Source organism: Oratosquilla oratoria, chromosome 18 (assembly GCF_046742065.1).
Source record: "Oratosquilla oratoria isolate Oo_2021 chromosome 18, ASM4674206v1, whole genome shotgun sequence".
Taxonomy (NCBI): Eukaryota; Metazoa; Arthropoda; class Malacostraca; order Stomatopoda; family Squillidae; genus Oratosquilla; species Oratosquilla oratoria.
In genome coordinates, this window is record NC_134794.1 from 29,595,316 (window position 1) to 29,610,532 (window position 15,217).

At 42.8% G+C, this 15,217-nt stretch overlaps 1 protein-coding gene across 4 annotated transcripts in view; it reads right to left on the minus strand.

Moving 5' to 3' along the window:
• LOC143035137 (BTB/POZ domain-containing protein KCTD3-like) overlaps positions 1-15,217 on the minus strand; it is a 38,922-nt gene that overhangs the window by 5,266 nt on the left and 18,439 nt on the right. For all 4 annotated transcript variants that reach the window (XM_076201748.1, XM_076201749.1, XM_076201747.1 and 1 more), the window contains 5 exons: positions 14,848-14,964; positions 14,157-14,296; positions 13,332-13,518; positions 12,838-12,934; positions 640-821 (listed from right to left, as the gene is read on the minus strand). In XM_076201748.1, the coding sequence (XP_076057863.1) occupies positions 640-821; positions 12,838-12,934; positions 13,332-13,518; positions 14,157-14,296; positions 14,848-14,964 (723 nt within the window). The remainder of the gene's footprint in view (positions 1-639; positions 822-12,837; positions 12,935-13,331; positions 13,519-14,156; positions 14,297-14,847; positions 14,965-15,217) is intronic.

Here is a 15,217-nt window from a genome sequence, read left to right on the forward strand (position 1 = left end):
TGGATGTGCTGCATCTTGCTGCATTGCTTCTGACCCAGGGAAATGGGTGAGATGCAGTACCTGTCTTCCAGGAGCCAAGAAAAGAGGGAGGGAGGGAGGGAGGGATGGAGTGGAATAGGTCAAGATGAAATGGGTGGGAGTGGAATTATGCCTTTTGACTTTGGCTACCTCCCTTGTAAGGGGGAAAAAAGCACTTGGTATATGTATGCATATAAACTATTTAAGAAAAAAACTAAGCATAAGAATACATGTGCCAGGGTGGATGGTGGAAATGGGAGGATAGTTTTAGGGGCTTCATTAGACTATATAGTGGCGCCCAAAAGGACTGAAAGAGTTGGTTGACACGAAAAGAACTGACAGGGGATAAACCAGTTTTGGCATTTGGGTTCTGCTGTGTACATGCCAAGTCCTACTACATTGCTTCTGACACAAACAGTGAGCACAACAAGCTAAGAGAGAAAGGAGGGATAAATGGCTGTTGGATGGGTGAAGGACGGTTGTATGCCTTAACTAGGCCACCCCCTTGTGTTAGAGGAAAGGCCCTTTGGTATACATGTCTTTGCACATATCTACCACCTTCTGACTTGCATACACATAGATGCTACACTAAAATACTATAAAAATACTTTAACCTCTTACTTTGCTCAGCCTTATTGCACTGCTCCAGTGCTGTGTTAAGGTCCCACATCTGGATAGCTCCATTCGAGTGTCCAGTAAAAATGTAACGTCGAGGACGGGAACCCATGCGGTTGCTTCCTTCACATTCGTGTACGCAAAACCCACTAATCGTGGTGCCATCAACAGATTTAATTATGCATACCCTGTAAAAAAAATTAATAAACAAAATAAAATTTGAACAAAGAGAAAAGTATAATAAAAAACAAAGGTGAGAACTTTATCCACCTCATTTTTTTTTTTTTTTTTTTTTAAGGAATGTCCCCTCTGGGCCTACAGGGAGAAGAATGCCTAGTCCTGTCCCATTTTTGTAACCTCATACAACTCAAATGGAAAGACTTTGTGGCATTATTTTTTACCCACCACAGGGTTTGGCAAAATAAGAAAATGAATATTCACAGAAATAGTACAGGACAGTAACATGAATGAGTGGGGGGACAGCATAATGGAGAGACAGTTGCAAAAAAAAAATCTTTTCTCTGTGAATAGAGATTTCCTCTATCACTGACAAAATGATGTGTGGCTCTGGTCCATAGGGGCACCATTTAGACCCTAAATTATCAGCTGCATGCTACAAAGTAGATTTTTACTTCACAATAACATGCAGCCAATACCCCAGAGACTGAAGTTTGGTTTCTTCACATGACAGGTAGCTGTATGTTCACTATTCCTTGTGAAGGAATGAACATGAGGGGTCAACCTAGAATGAGACGGATGAAAAGGGTAAAAGGGGCTTTGGGAAAGAGGGGAATGTCTGTTGGGGAAGACAGAAGCTAGGGGTGAATAGAGAATGGTTGTGTATGGATGATGCTGTGATGCATGAGGTGGAGTGGGTGGGGGATGGGAGGTGAGGGAGCATGTGTGAGAAATAAATTGATGCAGCCTGAAGGGATTTCTCCCCCATATTATCCTTTTTTGCATGAGAGGATGGAGAGGGGGGGTTGCTGATTTAATGAAGTGCCTTGCTGTGGATGTGCTGTGTCTTGCAACACTTCTTGCTTCTGACCCAGGGCAGTGGGTGAGATGCAGGGATGACCCATCATCCAGGAGGTGCCAAGATAAGAGGGAGGGAAGAGGGTGGAGGGGAGTGGAGTATGTTAGGGATGGAATGGGTGGGAGTGGTTTTTATGCCTTTGTTTTTTGGCTACCTTCCTTATACCTCCCTTCAGTATATGTATGTATGTAAATCCCTCCTTTAAATATTTTTTCATGGATCCATCTCAGCTGCATCTATAATGGATGGAATAACTTCAAACTGTAAGAGGCTGGTAGACGAAAGTAGTAGACAAGTTGGTAGATAGAGGGGTAGGTGGTGAGAAATTCATTTTTACGAGTTAGATGTTTTGAAAACAATAGTCATAATGGAGTTGCAGAGTTGCATAATCTCGCTCACTGTCTAAAGTTTGTGAACACAAGCTAGGGTATCGATATTGGCACTAATGTGACCATGATTGCTTGCGTAAGCAGTATTGCTTGAGACAGTGTAACAGTCTTTCTGATTGGAGGAAAGGGTGGAGGAGAAAAATTATTGGTGCATGGAGGCACTTATTTGTAACAGTCAAATTTATTGGATGAATTAAGTAGTGATGTCGGAACAGACTTGGCTTGATGAGTGGATTGGGGATCCCAGGTGGGAGTCCTCTGGTGTACTTAAACTAAGTTGTAGAAGTGTGATATTATTTGGAAGAAATGAAGAAAATTTACATTTAATTCACCCCATTGAGAAACATTGCTTCTTACTCTAGAAAGATATGATGAAAGACATACTTTAGTGAAGGTGCAAGAAGGTGAATGAAGAAATATAATACCATAGAAGGAACAGTTAACAGACTTAAAACCAGTAATTAACCTCTTCACTCCGGGCCAAAATCTCGCGGGCAGCATTAGCTGTCAGACGTATGATGTGTCGTAATAATACTCGCATCATAAAATATAGTCACCGTTTATATTGATCGTTCTCTCTATCCCGTGAATTTTGATAACCATAGAAAATGTGATGAAGACAGTTTAGAGAGTATGTCATTACGCAGGGGCAACTACAATAAATATAATCAAGACGCCGATATGGCAGCCTCGCGTATCCACTTGCTCCTCATGCCGCCTACGTATGCGGCACCGTATGGAAGGGGTTAAGGAGAGAAGGGAACTGAAAGTGATGGTAGCAACAGAGCTAAAAAAACATTCAATCTTCTTTTCTTCATGTCACAATGGCTGTTCAATGTGTACATGGATGGGGTGGTGCAGGAGGTAAATGTGAGTGTAATGGGCAGGGGACTGTAAATGGTCAAGAAAATGGAGAAAAGTATGAGGTGTGGCAGTTGTTGTTTACTGACAACAATGCACTTGTGGCAGGGTCACACTTGTGCTCGGGACTGGGAAGCCAACCTCTAGGCCCATATATCTACCAGGACATTCTAAACAAACTCAAAGTCACGCCAAGTACAGGGTCAAAGGTCATCGTCAACGGTTGTGGCAACGAATCCTTCGTATTAGCAACCTCCTAGAGTGCCACCCTCTCATTGGGCACTCCCTCATAGGGAATGCCCATTTCAATGTATTTTTCCGCCATGTATAATTGTAGCTAGGAAGATCTGGCACCTCCAGAGTTGTCTTCTGGGCAGCCAGCTACAAATTGTATTAGGACAGGATCAGCCATTAAACTGGAAAAACCAAATGGTGTTTCAACCAAACCCACTCCAACAAGTGGTGGCACCAAGTGGGATCGCAATGCAAGACTAACTCCACAGCCGTAAACCACGCAAAAGCACCGATGCTCTATCCCATCGCCAAACAACCCACGCCACACTGAAGAAAACATTCAACTTCGATCTTCGCTTCTCCATCATGTCAACATGATTATGTATTCTATGTCGCCAATGATGCCCTTCGCCACAACAACCAGCTGCATCATGAGTGACAAGACGCCCTTCACCACAACAACCAGCTGCATCACGAGCGATGAGACGCCCTTTACCACAACAACCAGCTGCATCACGAGCGACGAGATGCCCTTCGCCACAACAACCAGTTGCACAGCATCCAGATGTATCCTTCAGCTCCAAGACAAATCTCCAACCTTCGCTGCTGCACCAACCAGCTGCATCACGAGCGACAAGACATACCACCCTCCTACAGGCTCCCCTTTATATTAGTGTACTTATGTCTTGCGACACTGCTTCTGATCCAGGGTAGTGGACAAGGTGCAGGGATGACCGTCATCCGGGAGGTGCAAATATGAGAGGGAGGGTGGAGGGGTGTGGAGTGTATTCTGAGATGGAATGGGTGGGAGTGATTTTATGCCTTTTCCTTTTTGGCTACCTCCCTTGTAAGGGGGAAAAAGCCTTGGTATATGTATGTATGTGAACATACACATATGCCATGTATTGTATAATGTGCTCTTTTCCTCATACATTCTAAAACCAACAGAAACACTAACCTTTCCCTAAAAATTGCAGCAGTGCTATCTGCAATGTCTGCCCAATGAACCCCCCCTTCACTGTGACCCTCCATACGTCAACCTGGTGCCCTTAACCACAACCCGCCGATGGCACCCATCTCACGACGGAGAGCACGACCCTCCATATGTCAACTTGGGTAAGTAGATATTTTTTCCATTTATTGAGCCACCTAGTAGCAACAAGGTCGCCTTAGTTTTTTTTTTTTTTTTTTTATTACGAAGAGACAACAAAGAGGCCTCTCAGCCAAGCTCGGGACCCCTCTCCCGCATGACTCTGTACCAAGAAACCTTAGGGCCATTCAAGGACAGTGAATCCTTACACTGACATACAGATGTCAATGTTGCCAGTACACACACTGGACATCCCAGACTCATTTCCCCATCCATTAACCTTCAACACCACTTCTGGAAACAACAAACTGAAAGTGTTTCTCGATATGGGTTCACTAGTGAACAGTTTTCATAAATTCTGCACCCAAACAAAGCGAATAGCCATTTTGGAATCCCCAGACGTAAATTTGTGCAATGTGGATAGGATCCCCTTCCCCATCATTGGAAAATTCTCTCTTTACATTAGCTTCAAAGACGAGTGCCCATCCATTTCAGTTTCCACTTACGTAGCTGATGTTCATTTCCCTGCTGATATCCTCATAGGCTTAACATTGATGAAGCAACATAATATCATAATTTACCCTTCTCAACGTGGCATCATTTATGCAAATCACTTCCTCCCCGCATTGCCATCAGCAAATTCTCCTAAAGTCAACCACCTCAATGTGACCAATCAGGCAAAGCCTGATTTAACATCAAGTAATTCTAGCAAAATTGTTCAAACGAACTCTGCTTCATCACACGAGGATGCACCAGCTCTTGATGGCACCGAGGAACATACACATGACTCTAACCCTTCCACTTCACTACCAGCCGTAGGAAGACATTCCAAGTGTAACAGTCACACAAAATCTTCTTGTAGGTCAAAATCTGCAAAACGAAAGACAAAACAACGAGTAAATAACATTGATTTTTCACCGGTGGAAGACCATTTCTTGCCCCTCTTAGAGGAATTCAACACACAATCTGCTCCAGTCTCTCAAGTGTTATCTACTCTCCAACACAATCACGCAGTGCTTATCAGCCCAAAGACGCTGTTTCCTCGTGAGTACACACTGATACATATATGAGTCTTCCAAGCACAAGACACCAATTTACTCTGTATGCCAGAAACTTGCCGCGTAAATGGCATTTCCCTGATTTTAGCCATCAGCTCTACATCCAAGAAAGGTCATACTTGCATCTTAATTGCCAATGACACTAATGCCCCCCTCCATCTCACAGTAGGTACAAACATTTGCGATTTCCAAGTTTATCCTACACGTATTAAAGTCATAGATGACAAGCTCCTAACTTCTCAAGTTTGTGCCACAGTTTCTGATGTGCAAGCAGCACAGGAACCCATTGATGCATCTCAGCTTAACCCTTTTGATTTCCCTGATGCACAAGCAGACTTGCCTGCACTTTGCAACAAGTTCAGACAGACCATTGCCACAGAATGTGAAGCCCTAGGAGCCATTAATCTTATTCAGCATCATATACCCCTTTGTGAGAACTCAAAACCATGCTACATTCCTGCATACAGATTACCACACTGTAAACGCATGATTGTAGATACCCTTATTCAAGACATGATTGCGCAAGATGTCATCGAATCCTCCATTAGCAAATGGAATTTTCCACTCTTTAGTGCCAAAACAAGATGGGTCCTTCCAACCTGTAGTAGATTTCAGAGAACTAAATAAACTCACCATACCTGACTGACACCCGATTCCACTTTTCCATGAGCTCATCCACTCTGTTGGTGAAAATAATGTAGTTTTCATGACTTTGGACCTTATGTCGGGATATTTCCAGATCCCCCTTGTGCCAGAGTCTTGGCCTCTGACAGCTCTTAACAAACCCACAGGACACTATCAATTCAAACTACTCGCCATGGGTCTTGTATCACCTCCCTCAGTGTTCACACGTCTCATGCACAAAGTACTTGCAGGTCTTATTGGTCATTCTGTGTTCATGTACCTCGATGATGTCATCATAGCTTCCAAATCAATTGACGAACATCTACACACTCTACACACTGTTTTCTTGCGATTAGAACACGCAAGTCTCAAACTTAAGCTTAAGAAGTGTTCTTTCCTTCAGAAAGAAATACACTTCCTAGGCCATGTCCTTAACCTCTTCACTCCAGGGCACATCGCACGTCTGACAGCATTAGCTGCCCGATGTGCGATGTTGCGTCACAATAATCGCATTATAAAAAATAAAGTCAGTGCTCAATCGTTCGTTCTCTTTCACCCGTGAATTTTGATAACCATAGAAAATATGATGAAGCCAGTTTAGAGAGAATGGAGGTTACGTAAGTACGACTACAATAAATATAATGAAGATGCCGACGTTGGCATCATCGCGTACACACTTGCTCCTCATGCCACCTACATAGGCGTCACCGTACGGAAGTGGTTAATTCAAAAGGAATTTGAACTTTGCAGGACAAGGTCAAGGGAGTCATAGATTTTCCACGCCCTACTTCTGTAGAACACATATGTTCATTCCTTGGTCTGTCAGGTTTTTACAGACGTTACATTCAAGGTTACGCGAGTATAGCAGCACCTTTGATGTCACTACTTAAGAAGGACACACCCTTCAATTGGACACCTGACCAAGAAAAAAGCCTTTAATGACTTAAAGAAAGTGTTAACCATGGCACCTGTCCTTGTCTTCCCAAACCACAAACTTCCCTTTACAATTTACACAGAAGCGTCATACACTGGGTTAGGTGCTGTTCTCATGCAACACCACGACACAAAACTCAAACCAATTGCCTATGCAAGCCCCACGCTCAGCAACCACGAGCATAATTACTCAATCACAGGGATAGAAGCCTTAGCAGTGATATATACACTCAAACATTTCAAAGACATCATCCTCGGTTATGAGATACACATGTACACAGACCATCAACCAATCTTACACCTGTTCAAAGGAAAAAATCTTTCCGGGAAACTTGCCCGCTGGTTCCTCATCATACAGGAATTCATGCCTACCTTCCATTTTATCCAAGAGCAAATGTAGTCACAGATGCTCTTAGTTGCCATATTGCGACCATTATTCAAGACCCATACATACATATACCAAAGGCTTTTTCCCCCTACATGGGGGGTAGCCACAAAGAAAAAGTCATAGAAACCACTCCCACCCATTCCATTTCCTATATATTCCACTCCCCTCCACCCTCCTTCCCATCTCAGCACCTCCTGGATGACGGGTCATCCCTGCATCCTGTCCACTGCCCTGGGTCAGCAGCAGTGTCGCAAGACACAGCGCATCCACAGCAAGGCCGCTTCATAAATTAGGCGACGCCCCTCTCCGTCCCCTCATATAGAAAAGGAGAAGACGGGGAGAAATCCCTTCGGGCTGTGTCAATTTTCTTCTCACACATATCAGCCCCACCCCCAACCCACTCCCCCTCATGCATCATAGCATCATCTATACACAACCCCTCTCCATTCACCCCTATCTTCTGTCCTCTCCTGTCCTTCCTCCACAGACATTCCTCTCTTTTGTAATGCCCCTTTCACCCCATCCATCCATCTCATCCTAGGACGCCCTCTCATATTCACTCCTTCCACCTCTGCCTTCCATACTTCTTTAACTAATCTTTCTTCACTCATTCTTTCCATGTGTCTAAACCATCCTAATACCCTTTCATCAACCCTATCTCCCAGTTACCTTCTCACCTCCTCATTTCTTACTCTATCTAGCCTAGTAACCCCTATCATACTTCTCAGACATTTCATCTCAAACACATTCAAACTCCTCTCTTCCTCTCTCATGTTCCCTGTTTCTGCCCCGTACAATGCTGTTGGTACAATCACTCCTTCATATAACCTCCTCTTAGCATCCATTCCCAGATGTCTATTTCTCATTACACTTTTCAATCCACCAAGGCAAGACCCAATTTCCGTAAATATTACTCAAGTGCGCATAGCCGCAGCACAGAGATCAGATCCTCTTTGGAAACATGTCATATATTTCCTCGAATCTCCAGACACATTTGACACAGACAATTTTCCTCCAGATATTGACAATTACATGCTAGTGGATGATATTCTTTATCATAAAACAACACTAACGAACAAGCAGAAACCCAACAGATTGGTGCTCCAACTGGTAGTCCCTACAAAGCTTATTCCAGAAGTCTTAAAACTTATACACGAATCACCTACTGCTGCACACCCTGGCAAGGAGAAATGTGTAACTCAGGCTAGATTACACTATTTCTGGTTAACAATGAGGAAGGATATACATGCGCACATCGACGCTTGCCACTCTTGCGCGAGTCACAAAGGTCACATTAGCAGTCATGTTCCAATTCTAACTTACCCTACACCTTCTAAAGCATTCGACACAGTCGCTATTGATCTTCTTAAGTTACCACTTACACACACTGGAAACAGGTACCTCTTAGTGTCGACCATTTCTCTAGATTCTGTATTCTCGCCCCCCTACCAGACAAGACAACACAACACGTAGCAAAGACAATTATTGACAAATTCGTGTGCCTATTTATGACACCCAAGACTCTAATTTCTGACAACGGAAGTGAGTTCAACACTGAGATTCTTTCGCATATTTGCGATTATTTTCAAATCAAGAAATGTAACACTACTGCTTACCATCCTAGTTCAAATGGCCTAGTTGAACACCAGAATAGATTCTCAATGTTATCAGACATCTTGCTTCTGATCTTCAACCTTCCTGAGATGAACATGTCCCCATGATTCAAGCGTGTTTAAATTCTGCGGTAAATAAATCAATATCGGAGTCACCCCTTTGTTCTTTTTGGTTCAGACAAACAGCTCCCATATGATCTTCTCCTTTCAGATTTACCACCCATCTATGACTTCAGTGATTTTGTAAAGGTTAAAGTAGCTAATTTCAATCACCTTTTCAAAAGAATACATAATTCCCTCCATCTAACGAAGGACGAAATGGTCCGTTTGCACAACTAATCAGCCAGAACTGATACCTTTGATATTGGAGACATTGTTTATACCCTTAACCACACACTTACCTCAAAGCTCTCACCTAAATTCTCTGGACCCTATCACATCATTGGTCATGAATCTAACAATAAGGTCAAGGCACTTAGTTTGCCAAATCTGACAGAGACCCTGTTGCATAAAGATCACATAAAAAAGGTTCCCCGTGGCCTAGACATAGAAACTGTTGTTTCTCAAGCTCCCTCTACTCAGGACATAGAGGAGAACACCCAATCCTCTTCGCAAATTCCACCTTTGCCACTTTCTTGCTATAGTCTTCGTAACAGAGCCACACCTTCATAAATGTATATTATTGCCTACGTGAATAGAAATAATATCTACTTTCTGCAAATCTGTACAATTAAGTTTCCTCATGTTATTCATATGTTCTGTTCTTGTATATTTCCTTTCCAGCACCCATCTGCCAAATTTATATGTATATACCCTTCATGCCAAGGCCTTGAACAAGGACCTTGTTTTGTGTTTTCTTTTCTTTTCTTTATTTCTCTAAGTGTACAGTCATTGGGACGGTGATGATAGCGTGGCCAAGCCAATGTGAGGCAGCGGATGATTTCTTTCCCTCCACCAATCTCTCCACCATGAAGAGACAACAAAGAGGCCTCTCAGCCAAGCTCAGGACCGCGAAGCCGACCTCTAGGCCCATATATCTGCCAGGATATTCTAAACAAACTAAAAGTTGCACCAAGTACAGGGTCAATGGTCATCGCCAACGGTCGTGGGATCGAACCCTTCGTACTGGCAACCTCCAAGAGTGCCACCCTCTCGTTGGGCACTCCCTCATAGGGAACACCCATTTTAATGTATTTTTCCACCATGTATAATTTTAGCTAGGAAGATCTGGCACCTCCAGAGTTGTCTTCTGGGCAGCCAGCTACGAATTGTATTAGGATAGGATCAGCCATTAAACTGGAAAAACCCAACGGTGTTTCAACCAAACCCATTCCAACACAAGGGATGAGGATGGTAGTGAGTTAGAAATAAGCCTGAAAGAGAGAGGCTGGAGAGAGTGGATAGCTTTAGTTATTTGAGGTCGCATATGGCAGTAAATGGAGGAGTACAGGTGGAGGTAAATTGTAAATTGAGAGAAGCAAGTAAATACCTTGGGGGATTAAAAAGTGTAATGAGAAATAGACATTTGGGAATGGATGAAAAGAGGAGATTATATGAGAGGATGATTGTGCCAACAGCACTGTATTGGGGAAGAGACTTGGGATTTGAGAGACAGAAAGGAATATTTTGAGATAAAATGTCTGAGAAGTATGATAGGGGTTAAATGGCTGGATAGAGTGAGATATGAGGTGAGGAGTAGTGATGGGGTGGAAAAGGAGAAGGCAGATTGGGCTGATGAAAGAGTTCTGGGATGGTTTGGACACTTCAAATGAATGAGTGAAGAAAGATCAGTAAAAGAAGTGTGGAAGGCAGAGATGGTTGGAATGAACTTGAAGGGATGACTGAGGATGAAATGGATGAATGGATGGTGTGAAAGGGGCATTGAGCAAGGAAGGGAAAAGGCAAAAGACTGGGTTGAGTGGATAATGGCTGTGTAGAGATGACAATGTGATGCAAGGAAGGGAGGGGTAGGGGATGGGGTTTGGTTATGTGTGAATGATATTTTGATGCAGCCCAAAGGGATTTCTCTCCATCTTCTCTTTTTATGCATTAAAGGGATAGAGAGGAGGGTTACCAATTAAGTGAAGCGGCCTTGCTGTGGATGTGCTATGTCTTGCTGCATTGCTTCTGACCCAGGGTAGTGGGAAGGATGTAGGACCAGTCATCTATGAGGAGCTAAGATGAGGAGGAAAGAGTTGTGGATGGGAGTGGAATGGGTGAGAATGAAATGGATCAGAGTGGGCATATGCCTTTTAACTTGGCTACCTCCTTTATACATACATACATACATACATGCATGTACCAAAGGCTTTCCCCTTACAAGGGAGGTAACCAAAAAACAAAGGCATAAAAACCATTCCCACCCATTCCATCCCCAATACACTCCCCTCCCCTCCACCCTCTACCCTCCCTCTTATCTTGGCACCTCCCTGTATCTTGTCCACTGCCCAGGGTTAGAAGCAGTGTCGCAAGACACAGCACATCCAAAGCAAGGCCACTTTATTAAATCGACGACCCCCCCTCTCTGTCCCCTCATGCAGACAAGGAGAAGATGGGGAGAAATCCCTTCGGGCTGTGTAAATTTTTTCTCACACTTACTACCTCACCCCCCATCCCCCCACCCATTCCACCTCATGCATCACAACATCATCCATATACAATCATTTTCCATTCACCCGTCTTCTGTCCTCTCCCATCCTTCCTCAACAGACTCCCCTCTTCCCCACAGCCCTTTTCACTCCATCCATCCATCTCATCCTAGGACGTCCCTTATGTTCACTCCCTCCACATCTGCCTTCCATACCTCTTTTACTAGTCTTTCTTCACTCATTCTTTCCATGTGTCCAAACCATCCCAATACTCTTCCATCCACCCTATCTCCCAACTCCCTTACGACCCCCGTTCTCCTCCTCACCTCCTTATTTCTCCCTCTATCCAGCCTAGTAACCTCCATCATACTTCTCAGACATCTCATCTCAAACACATTCAAACTCCTTCTCTCTTATGTTTCATGTCTCTGCCCCATACAGTGCTGTTGGCACAATCACTCCTTCATACAATCTCCTCTTAGCATCCATTCACAAATGTCTAAATCTCACTACACTTATTAATTCACCAAGGCATTTACTCGCTTCTCTCAATCTACATTCTACCTCCACCAAGTATCTAAAACTATCCACTTCCTCCAGTCACTCTCCCTTAACCCCTTCCATACGGTGCCGCACACGTAGGCGTCATGGACTTAGATCTCGGTGGCAGCAGCCAATGCCAGCCGTACGACGTGTCGTAATAATACTCGCATCATAAAATATAGTCACCGCTTATATCGATCATTCTCTCTTCACCCGTGAATTTTGATAACCATAGAAAATGCGATTACAAAAGAATTAGAAAGAATGTCATTATGGAGGGGCGACTACAATAAATATAATCAAGACGCCGATATGGCAGCCTCGCGAATACACTCGCTCCCCATGACGCCTACGTGTGCGGCACCGTATGGAAGGGGTTAATGCTCTTCCAGTCTGCTGCCACTTTCAGCCATTGTACATTTCATCACCTTATTTTTACCCACATTTATCTTCAATTTTCTTCTTTCATACACTCTCCCAAACTGTCACCAACTTCCTCAATCCCTCCTCTGATCCTGCTACAAGTGCAGTGTTGTCTGCAAACAACAGCAGGCTCACCTCCCACTTTTCTCCTTTATAATGGGGAAAAAAGACCTTAGTATAAAGATGTGGATGTGCTGTGTCTTGTGACACTGCTTCTGATCCAGGGCAGTGGGCAAGATGCAGGGATAACCCATCATCCAGGAGGTGCCAAGATATGAGGATGGTTAGGGGGTGGAGTGTGAAAGGAATGGAATGGGTGGGAGTGGTTTTTATGCCTTTGTTTTTTGACTACCTCCTTTGTAAGGGGGAAAAGATCCTTTGGTATATGTATGTATATAGATAGATAGATCTTCCATTCTCCTACCTTTTCCCATTGCTGGCCAGTCGCACAAAGAGCTGATCTGTTTCTGGGACCACTTTCTGGATGAAGACCTGTTCATCATCTTGCTCACCATATGGTCCTGTAATGAAATATCCTAATTATACATAACTGATTAATAAGGTGAAGCTATCAGTACTTGTGTGATGTCATGAGATGGATGAATGGGGGTTCAGGGTTCTTGTTTAGAACTGTACCTATCATTTTCATATGACATTCTATGGGGAAACTTTGGTCTCCCCCATCAAACTCAGCTTTCTTTTAACAGTCATTCTCTGCCTTGCCTTCTACATTTAGTAGGAGGGTCATTTGGTAACCAGGAAATGATATACACACTTCAATTCATACATGGTTTGCACATGTACAACTTGGCACTGCAAATCCTGCCCCATTGGCACATATTCATGCCACCCAATACTCAAGAATTGATAAGTTCAAATGCATTCCCATCTGTCTATAGCTAACTTCATGTTACTTACCACAGTCATTTGCAATGGCATAATAGATGTTGGGATCCACTTCATCTATAGTGAGTATTTTATATGAAGACAATGGGGTGGAGCCTGGCTGAGTTGATATCATGCCACGGAATCTTGTCACAGACCACGTCCTTACATGGTTGTACTCGCTGCAAACACTAATCAACAGCTTCTCTGACAGAGTCACCTATGTAGTATGCCAGAAATAGTTCTCTATAACACATTATCTTCAAATGTTGCAAGCATAAAATTACAATTAGAATTCAGAAATATAATTTACTTTTATCAAATAGTGGTATGAATTAAACCTAAAACAATTGTAAATTCTTAAACAATTGAAGTACGTCTTCATTAATCTTATATCAAAGTGCAATAAAAGTTATCCCTGCACCCTGTCCATTGCAGGAAAATGAGGAAGGAGGAGAAAGAAGAGGGAGGAAGAGGAGGAGGAGGAAAGGTAAAAAGGGAAATAAGGAAAGAAGAGCATGAACAAATTGAAGATGAGGAGGAAGGGAGGAAGAGGAGGAGGTGGTGGAGGAAAGGGAAGAGAAGGAGGGGGGAAAGAAAAGAGGAGAGGAAAGAAAAGAGGAAGAGGAGGAGGAGTTGTAAGTTGTCAGCTGTCACTTGAATAAATAGGGGGGGTTAATAACTGTGGGTCTACGAGTACCCTTTAGATGGAATGGTATTAAGAGGTTTTGATGACGAACAACAGGATGATGATTTTTTGCAATGTCTATCTTGCAAGAGAATAGCTAGCAGGCATTCATCATTAATTTCCATCTTACATTCAAAAAGAGTCCATAGGTGATTTAAAGAGAACAGTACCTTGGTGACTGGGAACCTGTGGACAGTAAAGGTCTGGAAGAGTTGAGGACCATGGCCAACGGTTTCTGGATGCTGGACGATCACTCTCACAGTTCCTGAACTTGTTCCGTAAGCAATCTCGATCCAATTTCCACACACATCTATAGGCATTATACTTGTAATCAAAACATTACAGTAAATTGACTTCACACCCAACTACCTACATGATTTTATTCAACTTTGACAAACCTCTGGGCAAAGGGATGTAAAGAAAAGAAAAGAAAAGAAAAGAAAAGAAAAAAAAAAAAAAATAATAATAATAATAATAATAATAACTTGATTAAGCTGTCTCCATTTACCCTTAACTGCCTAGCGGGAAGGATTTGTTACATTTAAAGATCTTATTCTTGCTACTGCCAAACAATTTCATTCTGTTCAGAGGAACCTATGGATAGTCCTGGGCTAACACTCATTCAACTTAACTCAATTTCCAAAATACAAATTATTTAAAAAAAAATTCTCAATGAAATTACATTTCATAGCACCATCTAGGTTTACTGGTAAGACATTTTTACATGAAAACAAGGGTTGTGGATGGGAGTGGAATGGGTAGGAGTGGTTGGGTGCCTTTAACTTGGCTACTTTCCTTATAAGGGAGAAGAATCCCTTACTATATAGATAGCTATATCTAGGTTAAAACAAAAAGACTTACTGGTTTTTGGTGTGAGGTACACAGATATCGCTGTGATGATGTCATTTGATGGGTCATGGTACAGCTCTGTGACTAGCAGGTCATTGTCTTTCATGCGCAGTGGGAACTTTTGCATATCTGTCAATGGGAAGTAAATTTAAATATATCAATACTTGTCATTTACAATCTAATGATATATATACATCCTATATACTCCTTTATAGTGAGTTTTTATGATAAATTTTTTTCTTAAAAAATAAGAGATTGCACTATAAACAGGTAGTATTTGCTGTGGATGTGCTGTGTCTTGCAACACTGCTTCTGACCCAGGACAGTGGACAGGATGCAGGGATGACCCGTCATCCAGGAGGTGCCAAGATGAGAGGGAGGG